Genomic DNA, 21,162 nt, shown 5'->3' with positions numbered 1-21,162 from the left:
GGTGGGGGTGCTCGGAACCAGTCTGCCTCCAATCCACAGTTGATGTTATCCAAACGCACAGGTCCTGCATGGGTACTATAGGAACTACACGACAACTCATATTAGGGAACCACCCATAGAATAGTTATGCATTTGATTCCTGGTCGATGATTTTGAAACAAGAAGTTGGGAAGCAGTGGGCCTTTAGGTCTCTTGTGTATGAAAATACTTAAGCCCATCCATACGATTGCATTGCAAAGGGATAAGTAGATAGACCCCTAATTAATTCAGACTCCATATACTCCAAGTAGAAAAGAGATTGGGTTATATGTGTACCTAAATGGAACAATATGAAAATGTGTGGCTGTGACGCTGCAAACGTGGCCAGAACCTGTCAATCCCTCCAAACTGTAAGTGCTGTGTTCAAACTGTGGATGGAAGATGTGGTATCAAATCAACCGACAGGCAACCAAATAGTTATTAAAGATAGGGATAGAACAATAGAGAGCTGTGCCATATTGTGCAGATGTGAGTCTATAAAGAAGGCTGATAATAAGCTGACATCAGATTATGAAAAGGGGCTACTAATAAACTAAAATGAAGGCTTAAAATACAGCAGTGGTCCTTGCAGCAGTTAATCAGGAAGTGTGTTCAATACTACAATGGATGTAGTGGTTAAGCTAATGAGAGAATCGAAAAATTCAAAAAGTCAATCAATGCTAAGAAATGTATTAACGTATTTGGGTAAAAACGCCCATTGCGTTTCAAAGACTCACCTATCACTGCGCACAGCTCAATGTAGATGGTGACTTACAAGGGAACTAATCTGCTTCTTTGCTTCTACACAATCCATTTGTCTTTAATATGTGAGGTCTCTGGTAGAGTGTTTTAAGTAATGTAAGCACTACTTCTGTGAGTTTATACTGACACTCAATACCCAACCTTCGGTTGCCCTTCCTCTCTACAAAAACATTTCAACCAGCTCACAGTCCTCTGTCAGAAATAAAGCGATGCTACTGGTATCATTGACACTTAGAAGGTAGGATCCTGTGACCACTCGATCCTTTATCTATCAGTTATGTCTGCTGTAGACTTTAGCTTGGAGCGAATACTTGCTAGAACTTTTGTCCATAACTTTTTTCGGTAAATTTGACCCTTTTCCCAGAATGTTTACACTTGCTCTGCATTTCTCCATGATAAATAGTAACCCTAGCTTCTGCGCCTGTGACTGATGTTTTGGTGTTATGTTTTAATTTATTATCAAGACTGATGATACTTTTGGACGTTATGATCAGTGTAACACCATTTTATTAGTGTCTTTAAATATGCTTCATCAGTGGGACGCCACCTCTAATAACATAATCAGATATACCAATTGTATATGCATATGTACAGCAGAAAGTAGGTACTCTGTAGGATCTTCATCACAGATTTTAGTCTGTTGTGGGGTCTAAATCAGACTCCCTTGGAGCAGGATCTACTCAACAGGAATAGTATCATTCACGCAGAACACTGGGGCGTTGCTGCCAGATTTCTTCTTGGAACAGACAGCCTCTGAATAAAAAGTTAGGATCTCTGCACTCTTTTGCAGGAGTACACCTCATACATATTGTCTGTAGGCTGCACAACCAATGAACGAAGGACAAGAACCACTCCCCACTGCCCGAGTTAATCCTAGGCTACAAGGCACTTTCAGTTACCCCACAATCAGCTGTGTAATCAGTAGTGTAGGAAGTGTGTCATAGTCTACAGTGCAAGGAAGGGAGTAGACCCTTCACTTTGATAAATTGTTACAGTGAACTACCAAAGCGGGGCACAAAAAGAAATTTAGTCAATTTGCATTACTGAATGTAGCCCAATTTTCTGCAAGAATAGTGATATGTTTAAAAAAAATTACATTTATTGTTTGTCAGTTTGTGTCTTTCAGTTCAGTCCGATTAATAAGGTAGCATCATGCTTTGTTTTACACATTGTGACTGATCACGAGAATTCCCCCCAAAATTTAAACGAATCAGTTACACAGTAGTGTAGGTTGCTTTCTTCTGGTCCTGACGAATTGCCAACAGACCTTAATGGGTTATGATAGGCAAGAAACATGTTAACCTCAAAATGTATAGACTGCTCCTTAGGACCATTGTATCCCATACGAGCGCCACTATATGTTTATTTAAACCTAGCATCACCACACCTACTTTAAGTCACTTTTACTACCCCACACTACACAGACCTCACACCCCACATACCGACACTTCATCCAATGGCAAACTATAAAAGATCTCGGGCAAAAGAACCCCTTTGCAGGTGCCTGTCGGGCACTGCAGCGCCGGCCCGACAAGGAGCATGCTCAGATGATGAAGCATGACACCTTTCAGGGTGTGTGAGGGCACTAGCTCCTATTGGAGCATATTCCACTGACCTGACATTCTATTTTTATTTTATTTTTTTTAAACAATTTTTATTGCAGACTCAAAAGTATACAATCAGAATGACAATTCCGCCTGTATCAGCTTATCGCCGGTTCTCAGTCCTGAACAAAAGTACACACAGCCAATCAGCCCACATCCCGGAGGCAGGGCGGCGACAACTAGGAATCCGCACAGAAACCAGGCGAGAGGACAACAGCAGCAATATGCACTTGACATCATTACATTCAGGCTTGCGTAAAAGATCTGCTTTTCTTCACCTACCCAACCCCAACCATTAACATGTCCCCCCCGGCCTCAATAAAGAGTAGTGAATCAGTTCAATGTCCTTTGCCTCATCTAATGGGACTCACCCAACGGGCCCTACATCCTGCCACCACCTTTCTAACCACTCTCAACAATCATCCTCACTCATTCGGCAGAGGCCCTCCATCCCCTCACCCCCTACCCACCCTCTAGTGTCTCGCCGGTGTGAGCCGAATTCAGGATGAAATCCTGTTACTCAGGAGCTGATGGAACAACAGTCACACAATTGTGCGTCACCTGGAATCATCAATTAGTCTCAATCTACCTGGCCTCTCTCCTGTGCGTGGTACTCATGCAGTGCAAGTACTAGACCCTCCCACGCCCGTGCCGCCTCCAGGCCCTTTTCATCAGCTGTGCTGGTCGCCTGTCGAAACCGGACCATACTTTCACTTCTCGCCCAATTTTCTAGTTCCGCTGCCCAGCGCCTACTGGACGGGCCTTCCGGCGACTTCCAGTGCCAGGTGATCTCTCTCTGGGCCAGAATAAGTCCCAGGTCCATGAATTTACTGGTGGTCTTCGTTTTCTTTGTGTGTGGGAACCAAAGTAGTAGACAGGCTGCTTTATCGAAAATCATCTGTCTATCCGTTACTCCCTGCAATATCTCGCCCACTTCCGTCAAATACAGGCCCAGCTTTGGGCAATCCCACATCATGTGGTCTAGCTCCGCCCCTGGGAAGAAGCACCTAGGGCACGCCGCCCCCTGCGCATGGAAATGCCTTTGTATCTTGCCTGGTGTTAAGTAGGCCCTATGTATTACAAAGTAGTGTACTTGTTGGAAACGGGCATTCCTGCATCGCTTCCACGCCCTCCTCAGGATTTGACCCCAAGTTGCATCTGGTATAGGCTTCCCCACACTCTCCTCCCATTTCAGTTTCAACGTCCTAAGGGGCGTCAGGTTTTCATGAAGCATTCGGGAATGTAAGCACGTAATCGCTTTAAATGTCCCTGCCGACATCACCACATATTGGCACGCCATCGTGGTCGCAGGTTCCGATTGCCCCACCTTCCAATGTTTCTTTATGGCCGCAGTCACAGCCATATATAACAGGAAACTCCCAGCCGGAATTCCAAATAGGTCCCGCACCGCATGGAAGGGAAGTAACTCACCGTCGGCGTATAGGTCACCCACCATGTGGAGCCCCATCTCTTCCCATTCCTGAAGGGGGGACCAGTCCCCTCCATGTGGTAAGGCCGTCAGCATGCCCAGAGGTATTTCTGGGGCATACGGATGCACCACGCCTGCTCGTTTTTGACTCCTATTCCAGCACAGCCGCAACGTTTTTTCTTCGAGTATCAAGTCTCCTACATCAAGGTGTTGTTGCAGTATAATATAGGACAATACATGTCTCTGTGTCCCCGTCCCTCGGCGCAGGTCAGGGCCCGTAAATTCCCTAGCTACATGTTGCGTAAGGATCTGCAGCTGCGCCGCCAAATAATACAATTTGAAATCCGGCACCGCCATTCCCCCTTCCGCTTTTGGCCGACGCAGTGTGTCCAACGCCACCCTTCTCCTACCGCTCCCCCATAGGAACTCGATAGTAAGGGTCCGTAGGTCCTTAAAGAATCGAGGTGGGATCCACAGTGGCAACGTCCTGAAATAATACAGGAGGCGCGGCAAGGCCACCATCTTAAGTAACGCCACTCTACCAACCACCGACAACGGGAGTGTGGCCCAAAACGCCACCGAGCCCCTCAGGGCTCTAATGCAGCGTCCAATGTTGCCCTCCAATAAGTCTTCAGCCCTATGATAGATCCTCACTCCCAGGTAGGTAAAGCAAGAACCTTCCCAGACCACATCCACAGGTAGCGGCGGCTGGGGCGTGTCCGCCCTCAGTGGGAAAACACAAGTCTTACGCCAGTTTACTCCGAGACCCGACAGAGCTCCAAACGTATCAAGAATTGCCACCGCCTTCCTCAATGCTCCAGCCGTATCCTCCAGGAACAGCAAGAGATCATCCGCATATAGCGAGATAAAGTGGTGCTCACCTCGACAGATGATTTCCTTATAAACCGCCCCCGTCCTAGCGCGAATCGCCAATGGTTCAATCGCCAACGCGAACAACAGAGGCGATAGGGAACACCCCTGTCGTGTACCCCGTTGTACCGGGTACGCAGTTGATATTACGGAGCCCAGTCGTACCCTGGTGGTGGCCGAGGAGTATAACACTCTCGTCCAGCGCCGGAACCCGGTTCCCATGCCAAACCTCTCTAGTACTTTATCCTGGTAGGCCCATTCCAAGCTATCAAATGCCTTTTCTACATCAATTGACAGTACTGCTGGCCAGTCATCCGGTTCTAATTCACTCCCCAAGACACGTACCAAGCGGCGGATATTAACCAAAGTGTTCCGGGTGGGGATAAAACCAGCCTGGTCTTCGTGAATCAATGTCGTCATATACGGTAGCAATCTGGTGGCCAGGATACGGCTCAAGATTTTATAATCCACCTTCAACATAGACAGCGGCCTGTATGAAGTCACATCCGTACTGTCTCTCCCCGGCTTCAACAAGGGCACCACCAGAGCCTCCCACATAGAACTGGGTAGGCAGCCTCGTTGCAGTGCTTCATTATAAACTACCAACAACCGGGGAGCCAAGGTATCAACGTATTCAGCATAAAATTCTACCGGGAAGCCATCAACTCCAGGTGTTTTCTTCCTCGCCATCTTTTTAATTGCTCCCCTAACCTCAGCCAGCGTGATCGCGGCACCCAGGGCCTTAGCGTCCTCGTCCTCTAGCTGCGGAAACCGAATCCCCGCCAAGTGATCCTCTATGTCCGCATTCCCCGCCACCAATCGACTCCGGTACAGGGTCTCATAATACTCCGTAAAGCACGAGAGGATCGCCATCTGGGAATAAACCGTGTCCCCTGATTCCGTCTTCAGGCTTAGGATCGAGCACCCCCTAGGATCCGGGTTCGCTAGCCTCGCCAGCAGCGTACCCACCTTGTCACCCTCTTCATGGACCCTCGCCGTGTACTATTTATAATCATAGCAGCGCAACCTTTCAGTCTCCGCCGCCACTAACTCCTTAGCTTCCAATAGCTGCGCCTGCAACCCTCCCTGTTCAGGTCTACGTTGTTCTATCTTCCTCAGCTCTTCCTCTGCCTTCATGACCTCCTCTAATACCACTCTCCTGACCCCGCAGCGTTTACCAATACACAGGCCCCTCACTACCACCTTAAACGCGTCCCACTCAAGCCCTCTCGAAGAAGCTGACCCCTCGTTAGCTGCAAAGTACGTCTCCACTCCCTCTTGGACCTCAGCCCTAAATACCTGATCTTCTAGCGTGTCTGGGTTCAATCGCCAATTGGGAACCGCCGTTCTTGCCCGCTACCAATGGAGAGAGAGTAGCTGGGGATTATGATCAGAGATGGTCCTAGCTAGGTATTCAGTGTGCGACGCCATGTTAGCAGTGGTAGGGTCACAGAGGATCGTGTCGATCCGGACATGCAGTTCGTGGAGCGCGGAGAAGAAGGAGTAGTCCCTTTCATCAGGGTGTTGCCCACGCCACACATCCATCAGCCCCCACTCAGTCTGCCATTCCCGTCTCCGCTGTGCCACCCTACGTACTAAGGACTCTGCCAGTGGTGGGTGTGACCTGTCTAAGATAGTATCTGTGATGGAATTAAAATCGCCTCCTAGTATTAATGGCCCCGCTAAATAATGTGCCAGTACACCCGAGACGGTGTCAAAGAATCGGGGTTGGTCCACATTCGGAGCGTAAATGCTGCAAAGTGCCACCTCTCTGCCATATAGTCTCCCCATTACTCCCACATATTTACCCTCCGGATCAATCATCTGACTCGTGACCTGAAATGGAGTTCCAGCCCTTACCCAGATCAGCACCCCCCTCGCATGAGCTGAATATGCCGTAGCAAAGACTTGCCCCCTCCAGCGTCTTTGCAGTGCTGCACATTCCAATTTGGTAAGATTGGTCTCCTGTAACAATGCAATCTGTATCCCACGTCTCACCAAATACGCATGTACTTTGCAGCGCCTGGACATAGTATGCAGTCCACGCACGTTCCAGGTGATGCACTTCAGGTCAGGCAAAGTCCCCATTGTCAACCTCCCCCAGCACCACTTCCTTCACAACTCTCCAGCCCACACCAGCAGCATATTGACCCACCCCCCCAACACCCCTGAAAACACCCAACGCCCACTTCCCCAGAACAGGAACCAATAGTCGCGCATCAGTCCCCATCCAAACCTCAGTAACCATATAAACAAATCTACCCTGCAGTAGTCACTGCAGGTTGCCTTAAGGGCAATAGGAACGTGGTGATGCACCGACAGGCGGCAGCTCCCGCCTCCGCCCCTCGCTCCATGATCCCGCCCAGTGACTCATGATATCTACAGCAATCAAAATGTTACCACATATTCCTGCTCCTCCGGTAGTCGGCCCCAGGCGGCACTCCACTGTGAAAGCGAAGGTCAAGCAGATCACAAATCGTCCGCTGTGCGGGGAGTCACCTCCGGCCCCACGGTACTGTCCACATCCGATAACTCAGTCCCTGATTGTCCTTTGTCGTCTTCCGATGCTGACCTTCCAGTCTGGTCGTCCGTCTGCGATCCAGTGATTGCTGCCGTCGCTGCTAGCACTCCCTGTTTCTCCGCCGCCATTTGAGTCAGCAGTAAGGCCTGTTGGGTTCTATGTCTCTTGCGGATGCGTTGCGATTGGCGCACCCTCACTTGCTTGGGCCGACCATCGGCATTCTTGCCCCTTCGATCAGTGCCCGCCCTGTAGGACTCAAGCCAAGACCAGGCATCCTCAGGTGATGAAAAGAACTGCGTCGTACCATCCAGGATGATTTGCAGCCTTGCCGGAAACAGCAGTGAGTATTGAATCCCCTCAGTTTTGAGTTCCTTTTTCACCGCTAGGTACGAGGCCCTACGACGTTGAATATCCTGTGTATAGTCCGGGAATATAGTGACCGAGCTGTTCTCCACCTTAAAAGGTCCCATGGAGCGTGCATTGTGAATCAATAGGTCTCTGTCTTTATAGTGGAGGACACGAGCCACCACAGGTCTAGGTGGGCGCCCAAGCAGTGGTGGTGCGGCCGGGACTCTATGTGCCCTCTCAAGAGTAAAGAAGGAGGATAGTCCTTCCGGGGCCACCTGTGACCTAAACCAGTTCTCCAGGTAAGAGATCATATCCGTCCCCTCAATTTTCTCTGGCAGGCCGACCACCCTCACATTGTTGCGCAGATTCCTACTTTCGGGGTCCTCCGCCCTTCTCTCCAGCGTCGTTAGCCGCTGCAGCGCATCTTCCAGCTTCCGTTCAACAGTCACTACCGCTGGTTTCAAGTCCTGCACCACCAATTCAGTGTCTTTCACCCTGTCCACCAGCTTCGAGTGATTAGCTTTCAGGAGGCCCAACCCCGTCGCGACCTGCGCAATGTCGTTATGCAGGGAGTCTTTGGTTGTCGTGATGGCCTCCAGGATCTGATCCAGGCGTTTGTTCAGCCTCCTTTCAGTTTCCGTGCCCTCCACCAGCTCTCCACTCTCCGAAGCAGTACTCTGCGCCGCACCGTCCCCATCTGCAACTCTCGGTTTCATCTTGGCTGTCACTCCTCCCACAGAGCCGCCCGAAATCACCTTCCACCGCTGTCCCTGTATGTTCAGGCAGCGCGAGGCTTTTCGTCCGAGACCAGGAAAATGTCTTCAAGTCAAGCCACGTGTCGCGCCAGCAAGGCTGCGGTCTCACCGGTGATATGGAGCCAGGCACGCCGTGGTCCCGTGCCCCACTTCCAGGTGTCTGCCAATGCGGAACCCTATAAGGCAGCAGGCCTCCGGCGTCCCCCTCCGCGCCTTTCCCTGGAAGCGCCGGTTCGAGGGCGTCAATTATCCCAGCCACTCACCAGCTGCCAGCCGATCGCGCGGCGCATCTATGGGGGGACAGACCCTGTGTCGCCTCAGCTCCTGCCCTGCTGCAGTTCCCCGGATAGTGCGCCTTAAGCGGTCCCTGTCCGATCGCCCCCCTCTGCGGCGGCCTCCAGCTCTTCTGCAAAGGACCCGTGCCAGCCAGGGTCTCGGCCGCCACCGAGCTGCACCCACTGGGAGCCCCGAGGCCCACCTCGTTGGCCGCTTCAGGGCGCTAAGCACTGGTGCTGTCGTGCGAGCGCTTCAGCTCCTCACCCCTCCCGGAGCTAAGTACACCGCCTCCTCTCGCCGTCACAATAGGCAGCCGCCATTTTGAGGTTTCCGATGGGTTTGCACCGGCAACCGTCCGTGAGTCCCCTCCAGTCGTCCTTCTCCGGGTCGTTCGAACCCAAGCACGCCGTCACCGCAGCTCCACTCCTGACGTGCTCCAGCCGACCAGGTCCGCATCGCAGCTGGCAGGCCGGCTCCACAGAGCGCCGTCACTTTGCGGCCGCCGCCATTTTGGTGGCTCCGTCGTCTCTCGCCCGGTCCGAGTCCGCGAGGGTTAACTCGCTCCCTGGGCCCCTTCTCGAGGCAGTTTCGGGCACCGGGTGAACACCAGGTGTTCCGATCCAGATATCGACGCTATGAGTCACGAAAAGACCCCTGTTTGCAGGATTAATTAGGGATCGAGCACGGGGCTATCCGCTCACGCCGCCTGCTCCATCGGCGCTCAAGCCACGCCCCCCCACTGACCTGACATTCTACTACTCACTTTCTACTAGTACTAGATTATTTTCTAAGGAACTGCACACTTCTGTATTTCAGTTACTGCAGGATGTGTGCCAGAGCAGGGCCTAGAGGCACAGAGACGGCCCAGTGCACATTTTGGGGGCTTGGAAGGGTGCAGTGAAGTCGACTAGCACTTCAACTTCTTTTTCATTTTGGACTTACCTGACAAAAGCTTTGACTTGCAAGATGAACAGTTGTGGGACGGCTCTAGTAGTTGGACTGAGACCTTCCAGTAGAGCTAGAACAACAAAGGGTCTTGCATTGCTGTGCAGCAAGAAGCTGCAGTGACCTCTCCTGAATCACTTTTGGGTGCATTGACTAGCAGTCCGAGCAGGACTTGAAGTTATGGCTCGAGCCCAAGCACCAAAGGCCGACCAAGTGTGGATCAGTCACAGACATCTGTCTGTGACATTCCCCGAAATGTTTAAAACCTGCAGGTTTCTGAAGGGATGCTGCCCTAGCACACAGGAAAAAATGTTGTAAAAATTACTGTGCAAAAGTTGGTCAAAAAGTGACCGAGGTAGCTTTCCCGATCTGCAACTGTTGGAGTGGAAAGAAACTGATGTCAGCGAGCTATGGTGCAGCTATATAGGCACCATGTACGTCACAGTTGGTGCCGATAACATTGGTGCAGAGCTGTAGGCGCCACCTACTGGCACTCTAAGATATTGCTCAAGATTTTCTGGAGCCAGTCCGATGCCTGGGAGATAGTCTAAGGTAAGGAATCTGCAGTCAAGAAGCCTCTTTACAGAAATGGCCTCGATTTAGCAGAGGAATTACTTCTGTTGTGTAGTTCCTATAAACCTACATAGGATCTGCGCGTTGAGACAGCATACAGTGCAGGATTGGTGTCTGAACTGATTTCAGAAATATAGGTGAAAGTTTTGGTTACTACCTGAGCCTATAATCGGGGTACCTGTATGACACATAACACTTATTCAGCAGTCTTGAATCTGTGATCGGCCAGAACATGCCATCATTGTTTGAGATGAGGAAGAATATGGATTACACCACTCGCTTCTGGTGAAACATTGGTACTTCTATTAATGCCTCATCTTTTATTAGGGTGCTTCCTTTTTCATGAATTATATTTGTTCTGTCCTTTTTAGGCAGGTGAGTCTACTTCTATTCAATAGACATACAGCATAATGAGTAAGACTTGAGGATCAGAAATTATTTCCCACCCTCTCTCTGTGAATACCCGAACTCATCCCAGGACTGGTGTTATTTGATTGCTGAGAACCAAATGAATTCACAGTTATTTTGCAGAGTCTCTGCTTTCTTGAAGTTCTCTACTTCTTGGTCGCAGAGTTTCCATGAAAATTGCCCAGTAAGTACAGTCTGGCTAAACTGATGAATATGTTCCTGTTGTCCGTTATTCTGATGTAACTGACAGATTTGTCTTTATGCATTTCTTTGCCAACATATAGGTGGTTTATTGTTGTATGGATATGGTTGCTGAGAAACTCGAATCGTTTTTGCTGTCTCAGTGTCCTTCATCTTTTCAAGCATTTTGTCAAATTTGAAACAAAAAGCTGCTCCCCACTGAATGGTAAGCCTATCAGAATAATGGACCTGTGATCTGAATCCCAGAATCCATTGCCAGGCATGACATTTCAACAATATTGTTGTACTGATCTGTCTGCAGGAGGTATCTGTAGTATACAAAGAGCAATGACTGCCTTTATTGAATATTTTCCCGCTTTTGTATGATTTCCTAAACCTTTTTCCTAAGTGGTGCAGAAATATACCAGAGAATATCTTCCATCTCCTCTCATTGGTGTCTTTTATTCCTGCTAAGCAAAGCACTTGAGTTAGCAACATGTCATTTCCTAGCTACTACTTTAGCTGTTCTTTTAAAAAGCTGCATCATATTTACCTTTCTTGTGAGGCGGCAACCTTCACTAGCTCCCCCAAAGAGTCTCTTTTCTCTCCATATGCACAACCACTGAGCCTCGGGTTGTACAACACCCTGATTATAAAGAGGGTCTGTGCCACTTTTATTTTCTCTAAACGGTGCCACAACCCTCATCTTTACAAGGCCTCTGAAGATGTATGTTATTTATTTGAGAGCAAACCTCGAAGGTACTGTTTGGTTATTCTCTGTACATTACAGTGCTTCAGTCAAATAATACTCCCATTCCTTTTCCAAAGAAAGATTTCCTTTGAAATACTGCATAGTATTATTAGCATGTTTTAGCTGGAGGAGATGCTTTAACATGATATGTATCCAAAGTCTCTTCCTCTGACTCAGCCTGGTACTTGCTTTATGCATCCTCTAGTTCCTCACCTTCATGGTGTTCACCTGGCTCTTCCTGCTACTCTGAATCAGTGTTAATATGCCTGGTTGCTATTTCTACAGCAACTGTTCCACAGTTCGACTTCAGTTGATGTTCTTCTGAAATCACTTCTTCAAATGTTAAATGTTTGCTGTACATCACATGCTTTGCACACTCCTGACAAATAGTGTTTAGCATGGTCATTGCAAGTTGTTTTTGTTTGAAGTAAAGGTTTTAGTTTCAAGGTGAATCATGATCCCTCCCTGAAACCCATAATGCACCAGGGCAAAAAACTCCACATTAAATAGTTTTTTCCTCATTGAGTACAGACGTACTTTGCAGAACTCCAAGACAGTTGTCCAACTAAGGCTACATTTTGGGATTGAAGAACCGAATTCTAAGCACCACTTGTCCAGTGATCAATGTATGATAGTAAGAAGGAAAAACGGAGTCCAGTAGATTGAAATTGGCTCATAAGGGTTGGGTGGAGAGGGTGTCTGGAGAACACTCACTTTTAAATTTTGTCCAAAATGCAATAGTAAATTCCCTCAATCAGACCAACATAGGGTCTGTAAACCTTTCTACCCAGGGACCAAGTGAAATTGAACTGTCTCGCCTTCCACACCTTCCGTTGTTTGAAAACTATTTGCACTGAAAATATAAGTGGTGGGCACATTATAGAATAAAGTACCAAGGTTCTTCTGAGTCATCTACCTCTGCAGCCTGTTTACAGATCGAGGAAATGCATTCAGATGCCAAAATGTGGGTGTCTCTCGCACTCCGCAGACCTATAAAGAGCAGAGTCCAGATTTTATATCCTCAAAGGACTTAAACTATTGAGAACATTAGTCTCCAGGACCCCTAAAGAAACCCACACAAAAGACATTGACAGCACCTTGTGCTTTACACGAAATGCACATAGAAGATCGTCCATCTAGGGATCGAATTCGGCTCCAGGCCATGGAACAGCCTTGAAGCAGCCATGTTGCCCACCAAAAGTCTTCAGCATTCGGCACTGCCCAAAGCACCTGAGACTATTTGACTCCGAAAAACCAAGTTCAGCACTGAGAAAGGCTAGGGAAGTTGGAGTTGACCCTCAACGCTGAGACACCCTGGTTCAGTCTCAAGAAACAACATACCCATCCTCGGATCAGAGTTCAACTTTATAGTAACCTTCCACATCAGTATTGTATCGAATGACACAACACCAGAAAATCCGAAACAAAAGCCTGATTTAAGGCAGAGAGCGTTACATACAGAACCTATTGTAGGTCATATTCTGGCTAGACCACCTTTGGCACAGTCAACACCCACTGACCGTCTCTCCCCCAAGAAAACGCAGCTCATGTTCGAGGAAGAGCTCAAGACATATCCAAACCATAAAAGAGGTAAACCTAGCGAGCTAACAGTGCCTCCACAATAGCACTGTGTATAAGCTCTACCACCAGAACATTCATAAGATCAGGCCTCTATAAATTTGCTGCTCCATTATGAAGAGCAAATTCCCATGCCACGATTATCAGATGGACCCAAAACATGATCTGTCTTTACAGCACTATTTGGTTAACCCATCTCTCTGGGATGATACTACTGTGTACCATTCAGCATTCAAAGCCCCTGTGACCACCATAAGGTAAAGCTTCATGTTGTGGAGGAATGGAGGACTTTCTATTACAAACCCTCTAAAAATCAGGTAGATCAGCTCATTTTTTACCGATGTAAAAAAGCATGTTGAAGGGTTCAAATGAAAACTTAAAGGACCCAATTTAAAAAACAAGGCAGTAATGCCCACAGTTGAAAAGAAATACAAGATGGCACATGAAGAACCTATATTCACAGTGCGGCATGATCCTCTGAATTTCCTGGTGTTTCATAGAGTGAGGAAGAGGGCTTTTGCAAAAGGGACAGGAGAAACTGGCCTGCCTGACAAGGAAAGTAAAATCCTTTATGCCACTGGTCATGAGTAGCTGTAGGTGCCATCACTCAGAGACATATATTAAACTTAGTGGGGCTACTGTCAATGTAAGACAGATGTCATGTGGAGGAAATTAAACTGCTGGTCAAGCATCTTCCTCAAGATTATAGCAAATTGGAAACAGAGGTTTGGCAGGAAGGAAAACACAGAAACAGCCAAGACCATGGTAGCCTTGAAAATCCACTCAACAAAGCAGGGGTTTCCCAATTAACACCAGTAGCTCCCAAGCTACTCATTGGAGAAGCCTGCTTTGGGTCACATCAGCCCCTCTAGCGTTTACAAAATGTCTGAAGATGGATACAGTACGCCTTCGCTAAAAAGCAATAGGTCTTTCCACATTTAGATGACTGACTATTAAAGAGAAGTAGATAACAGCAAAGACTTGCTCACAAGTTGTCTCTCATCCACAAATTAAGCTTCACAAACAAAAAAAGCTTTCTTCGTAGTCATAGTAAACACATAGTAATAGGCACATCCTACCTGCGAGGAGTATAATAGCATTTCAGAGGCTGCTCTCCCCTTAGACATTACATCCTCCGACAGCGAGTAAAATCAGGAAACTGCTGGGAATGACAGCATCTTGCATTCAACAGTCCAGAATGCTTCCTTGCACATGCAACTATTACAGGAGTGTGTGATCAGGCTGTTGTCACAAAGCATGCTGAGGATACCTGATTGACTTCGTCCCCCATGGAGAGTTTGTTATCAACCAGAACTCCCAGATTCTTAGCTTTCCGTGATAGAACTGGGCAAGATCCCAGGTCCTCCGGCCACCAGTCAGGGGTCCAGATTCGGGGATTATTTCCAAATTGCAGCACCTCAGTTTTGGCTGAGTTTAGGTCATTCCTTAAACCGCAGCCACAAGTGACCATTACCACAGATGCTTGTCTTACAGGGTAGGGACCATATTTGGGGCATCTCCAAACTCAAATCCAAGGCCAGTGATTTTGTCGGCAACAAAGACTGCTCCTCAGTCTCCTGTAATTTATGGCAGTACAATTGTCGCAAAGAACATTTTACACAGACTCACAAGTAAATAGTGCTCATTCGGAGAAACAACACAGACAGCACAGCCTCTATGTATTACAGTCAAAAACAGGGAAGCCTGTATTTACCCACCAATGCAACGTAGCTCAACAATACGGTAATGGGCCATACGTCATCAGTTTTCTCCAACTGAAGCATCTATCAGGAGTCGACAATGCCTGTGTTGGCCTGCTCAGCTGGACATTTCCAACAAATAAATGGAAGATAAATTAATAACTACTTCAACGGTACTTCCACTGTTGGGGACTGCTGCAGTCGAACTCTTTGGTGGCACTGAAGCTAACACAAAACCGAGGCTCCAGGTACCCACAGTCTGTGGGCAATGCAGCTCTATGGACGACTTGGTGAACCTTTACTGCCTCAGAAGCCAAGCCTTTTCTCTCTGGTATTCAGGCTTTTCACCCATTCCTTAATTGTTGCTCCTGGAATCAGGGGATTCCTGTCTGCTTGTACTTTTAGACTTCTACATAGTGAGTCATGACTCACTCATGGAGATCCTAGAAGAAATATTGGACATCGGTAGAAGTCCTCTCAGCTGGGTCACATCATACTGGAAAACCAAAACCAACTATTCAAGCTGAACAACATTTCTGCTGACCCATCAGACCTGCATCAAGGTATCCCCACCTCCTCTCATTTTTGCTGACTGATCAGACCTGCATCAAGGTATCCCCACCTCCTCTCATTTTTGCTGACTGATCAGACCTGCATCAAGGTGTTCCCACCGCCTCTCATTTTTGCTGACCCATCAGACCTGCATCAAGGTGTCCCCACCACCTCTCATTTATGCTGAACCATCGGACCTGCATCAAGGTGTCCCCACCACCTCTCATTTATGCTGAACCATCAGACCTACATCAAGGTGTCCCCCTGGCTCTCATTTTTGCTGAGACATCAGACCTGTATCAAGGTGTCCCCACCGCTTCTCATTTTTGCTGAGCCATCAGACCTGCATCAAGGTGTACCCCTGGCTCTCATTTTGCTGAGCCATCAGGCCTGCATCAAGGTGTCCCCCAGGCTCTCATTTTGCTGAGCCATCGGACCTGCATCAAGGTGTCCCCCTGGCTCTCATTTTGCTGAGCAATCAGGCCTGCAACAAGGTGCCCCCCTGGCTCTCATTTTGCTGAGCCATCAGGCCTGCATCAAGGTGTCCCCGCAGGCTCTCATTTTTGCTGAGCCATCAGACCTGCATCAAGGTGTCTCCCCTGGCTCTCATTTTTGCTGAGCCATCAGACCTGCATCAAGGTGTCTCCCCTGGCTCTCATTTTTGCTGAGCCATCAGACCTGCATCAAGGTATCCCACATGGCTCTATTTTATCACTGACTCTATCCCTACATGGAGCCCTTAGCCCATACCATTGGTCAATGAAACATGAACTATCATTTATACACAGATGGCATGCAACTTTATGTTAATATTCCCTGCTAAGGATTTGAAGACCCTCTCTAAATAAGATGCAGTTCTGGACAAAAGTTCTCCACCGAAACCTGAACAGAGTAAAAACAGAGTTCTTCCTAATACTTTGAGTCTTCACATGTTCAGATATTAATTATTCTAAATTCCATGTTGTATCCGGCTCTCCATTCATACTGATGCAGTATTACGCTGTGTGTGTACAAATCTCACCAGTAAATTAATTGCACATTTTTTCTGTCAAATGTTATAATTTAGCAGTTGTGATATTGGGAATTCAAGAGTAAGTCCATCAACCTAATATGTGTCTGAATATCACATTTACTTATCCTTGCATTTTCTTTTCTTACATAACAATTCGTTTTACTCAAATTACAGAATAACCTTATATTGAATGTTATATGAATGAAAATACATTGTGAATTATACATGCTTTTGGTAGATGGTAACTTGGGTACTCAAGTTTTAAAATAAAAATGCACGGAATATTCTTTTTCTTCTTTTTATTTTATAAATTACACTCAAATTGATTCCGACAATCCATGCAACAATTCGTTATAAGCTAATTACAAAGCAATGTACAAGAGTGCTCTAAAATACACATGAAATGCAGCAACATATGAGGTAAGTTTTGCACTGTAGCACAGATGGGAATACATGTCAAAGCTATTTGCGACTAATACTTGTTTATAAATATAGGTGGCATTTCACTTCTATACCTCGCATATTTTAAGTTTTTTCACAACTTACAAAGATGTACTAAGTCCTTTGTTGAGCTAACAGCTCCTATTCATTGTTCTACTTAACTCTCAATGAAATTATTACTCCTTGCCATAAGGGAACTTTGTGCAGCTGTAGAGGATTATTTGACTTATCTGAGAGACCCAAGGCACACAGACACTGGGGTGTATTCATTTAATTAATTCTACAGGTCGACTAGGTCCCCTTTAATGTTCTTTCAAAACAGGAAAACGGTCAAATCAATTTTTTTGAAACTTAAATTTCTATTCCACGTTCACAGAACAACTTATCAAGACTTGCTTCCAACGTGGAGTTCGTGCCTCTCATTTCATTCACTACTCTTGAAGCCCAAATGAAATATTCCTGCACGCGCTGCTCTGTCCATCCTACGGAAGAAGAAACATTATCAGTGATAACATCACGATCTGCACAGAAACGCATCACTACAATAAAAAAAACAAATGAATGTTCGCAGATCCAGCCCACCCAACGCAATGTTATCTAGTCACGACAGACATTTCGAGATGCTGATGCACTATATTTGCATTCGTAGGGCACACTCCTATGAGGCTAAACCTGAACACATACAGCACGTTTTAATATAACAAACATACAATAAAGCATATGCTTTAACAATCACAACGTGTCGTGATCTATAAGAATTCAACAGCCCACACAAATTCAGCCACACGGGCATTATATTTTAATGAGTACGTTGCTGAGGGCTGCCCGTCTAGAACATTAACCTTAAATTCATTAATTCCAGCAGACCACGAGGGTAGCTTTAGTGTCTGAATTTCCCAGTTCGTTAATATGACTATGACCACCCACTCTTACCTCCCTCAAAGCGTCCCCGAATATTCCCATGCCTGCCCGCTCTCTCACTGCCAAGCTTCGCCCCACTGCCCTCATTAGGCACCTTCTGGCATGCTGCAGTTGAGATCGCGTAGGTTGTAGAGCTTGTCTGCCAGTTTTACAAGCTTGGCGCCATAGCTGTTGTGGGCTGCGTGCTCAATCTGTAACTGTTTTCTTTCTTCCTTAGATAATGCTTTGTTGTCCGTCACCTCTTCAACCATTGCTCTAACTTCCGTTCCAAAGACTTCTTCAATTTCCGAAAGCTCCGTGTCTGTGTCTTCCACGGTGTCATGGAGGAGAGCTGCCTGAGTGTCAAGATAAAACAAGTACACGGATTGACTGGAGAAAGGAACACTTTGATATGTCATAGAATCACAGCGAAGACAAACACACGTTCAGCAGTAAACAATACCTAGGTAAGTACATTTACCTATAACAGTTTGCAAAAGTTCTTTTTTAACTATATTTTATTGTGATTCAATAATTCATATAGATCAACATAGAGTTCATCAAAAACTCATCAAGCAGCAGTGACTATCAATGTATATGGCGCCTTCGACACACAACCAACCCAACTGCCTGAAAACCGTCTCTTTATTTTAAACAAATTTCGTTCTTTTCAATTACTAACATAATACGTATACTGATTAGAACTCTATCGGTATCCACACGGTTTACTCTCTGCTTTGTCCTAACTGTGGACCCCACTATTTGTCTTTGACCCATTTCCTGCATTGATTTAGTTTAATCTGTGATACTCCCCCTTTTTAGGTCGAAGCCTAACAGACAGCGAGGCTGTCTAGTTTGCTAAAGACATCTTGGGGACATTCAGACACCTTCCCTGGGAATGTATTCCGACCTTTGCTTACCACTGGCTTCGTGCTTTGTAATTCACTTTTTTGCCTTTCTATTTGCTGGCTTTATTTGTGTTAGGCTGTACAGGTTCAGTTCGTCGATTCCTAGCAGCACAACCTTTTCACACTACCTCTCCTTGTATTCTCCCACGAGTGATCCTTTCTGTTAACAGGCCTGTAAATCTTGTTCTTATTCTGTCACATTTGCTGTGAATTCAAAGGTCAAATGTCAGGCGCTGTCTTCTGAGGGCGCTTGATGTTTACTTTCTTTCTCTGACTTTAAAGTGAGAGCATTTATGTGACAATCTTGCTGGATACCGGGGTTAGGACCGAGTTTTTTCTAGCACACAATATTTAAATGAACTGTTAAAGTGTTTAAGAATATATCAGAATTAACAAAACACAAATGAAGCAGATTTATTGTTAATTCCGAAGTGTTTTGGAAACAAATACTTTAATATGATCAGAACAAATCAATACACCTGGTGATGCCATTTCCACACATTATCAATTGTGCGCTTTATAGTTTTAGTAGTAAAACTGTATGTCTGTGCAAATATAATGGTCATTTCAATTGAAAATGGGTTGTCTATAATAGAAGTGTGCTACCACACCATGCCTACTCCACTCTACTTTACACCACTACATGCCAGTGCATTCTACTCTGCACAACTCTACTATATACCACACCGCTGCATTCTACTCCACTCTACACCTCTTTACTCTACTCTGCGACACTCTACTCTATGCCAATGCACTCTTAACCAATCTTGTACAGACCACTCCAGTCTATGCCACTCTGCAACACTGCAATCTACACCACTGCCCTCTATGCCAATACACTCTACTCCAACGCACTTTACTCTGTACCACTACGCCACTGCACTCTGCCAATCCACTGTACGCCTCTCTACTCTGCACTCTACATCACTTTACGCCATTACACTATGCCCCTCTATGCCAACTGTACTCTACCCTGTACCTATCCACTTTACGCCACTTCACTCTACTCTGAAACAATCTACTCTATGCCACTGCACTCTATGCCACTCTACTCTAAACCAATGCACTCTACACCAATGCACCCTATGCCTCTTCACTCTACTCTTCACCACTGTAGTCTACACCACTGCTCTCTATGCAACTCCATTCCATGCCACTCTACATAACTGGACTCTACGGCACTCTGGTCTGCAACAATGCACTCTCTGCCACTGAACTCTACTCTGCACTACTGCACTCTAAGCCGCTGCACTCTGCAGCACTCCATACTACGCCACTCCACTCTACACCACTATACTCTACTCTGCACCACTCGCACTATGCCACTCTACTCAGCACCACTCTACAACACTGCACTCTACGCCACTGTACTCTATACCACTGCACTGTATGCACTCTACTATGCATCAATCTAAGTCTACGAAGCTGCATTGTACGCCACTATACTCTGCAACACTCTATGGCAATGTACTTTGCACCAGTCCACACAACTCTACACCACCCCACTTCACTGTAGGGCACTGCACTCTACTATGCGCAACTGCACTCTACTCTATGCCACTGAACTCTACTCTCCTCCACTGTATGCTACACCACTGTACTCTACACCAATCTACCCTAAACCACTGCACTCTACACAAAAGCACTGTACTCCACACTATACCACTGCACTCTATGACACTCTACTCTGCAACACTGCACTCTATGCCAATGAACTCCACCTCCAATCTACTCTGCACTCTACACCACTTGACTCTGCATCACTCCACTCCACTGCACTCTGAAGCATGCCATTTATGCCACTGCACTCCACATCACTATATTCCACTCTGCACCACTATGCCACTCTAGACTGCACCTATGCCACTGCACTCTATGCTACCGTCCTCTAATCTGCAACACACAATTGCCAAAACCACACTTACTTAAACAAGGAAAATTTCTTTCTGGGACAGAAAAATATTTATTATATCCTAACCCGGCAACTTTTTCAGTGCCAGTTATTTTTGTACTTTTTAAAGTTTTGTTACACAACAAATGGCAGAAGTGGGACATACTGTACAGTCAAATATTTACATAGCTGTACATAGTTTTCACACACAGAAACAAAAATTGTCAAATTAATATACCAACATCAGACATGTTACAAGAAAATGGTTACATAACAAAAAAGCAAAAAAACAACAAATTAATATCAAATCAATGAATGAGAAAGATCCAATAGCTGGGGAATATAGTCAAATAAATGGCTCAAAATCAATAATATCTGGACTGACTAGTCCTAGTCTTCTTTATACATGACACTCTATTCCACCAACTGTGCCGACGCGTGTCAAATCCAGGACTAGCATCCCTGGATTCTCATCAGAGCTTTTATTCTTTGTGTCTGAAAGATTCAAAGAAAAAAACGATTTGTTTACTGCTAGCTACCATACTACAGTTGCAACGGACTACTGTTTTTTTTTTAAAAAGTGGGTAAATTTTGTTTTATATACCAAGCTCTTATGGCAAAGGAGAAGGCTTGTGGGTCTTGTAGGTCTTGTTATGAATCTCAGGGGCGCCGTGGGAATCAATCGTTATGTGTGGCAAGGCAATCAGATCTAAAAAATGTGGGGTTGGATTAGCTGAAAC

At 46.3% G+C, this 21,162-nt stretch overlaps 1 protein-coding gene across 1 annotated transcript in view; it reads right to left on the bottom strand.

Moving 5' to 3' along the window:
- Window positions 1-16,566: 16,566 nt before the first annotated feature.
- The window catches only part of HDDC3 (HD domain containing 3), a 127,336-nt gene continuing 122,740 nt past the window's right edge, over window positions 16,567-21,162 (bottom strand). The window contains exons 3-4 of the mRNA XM_078683254.1: window positions 17,739-17,979; window positions 16,567-17,205 (exon numbers count right to left, since the gene is read on the bottom strand). Of these exons, the coding sequence (XP_078539380.1) occupies window positions 17,075-17,205; window positions 17,739-17,979 (372 nt within the window). The 3' untranslated portion in view covers window positions 16,567-17,074. The remainder of the gene's footprint in view (window positions 17,206-17,738; window positions 17,980-21,162) is intronic.

Source organism: Lissotriton helveticus, chromosome 3_1, assembly GCF_964261635.1.
Source record: "Lissotriton helveticus chromosome 3_1, aLisHel1.1, whole genome shotgun sequence".
In the NCBI taxonomy this organism is placed as follows: Eukaryota; Metazoa; Chordata; class Amphibia; order Caudata; family Salamandridae; genus Lissotriton; species Lissotriton helveticus.
The sequence above is the reverse complement of the archived record's forward strand: the minus strand, read 5'-3'. Positions and strand labels throughout refer to the sequence as shown.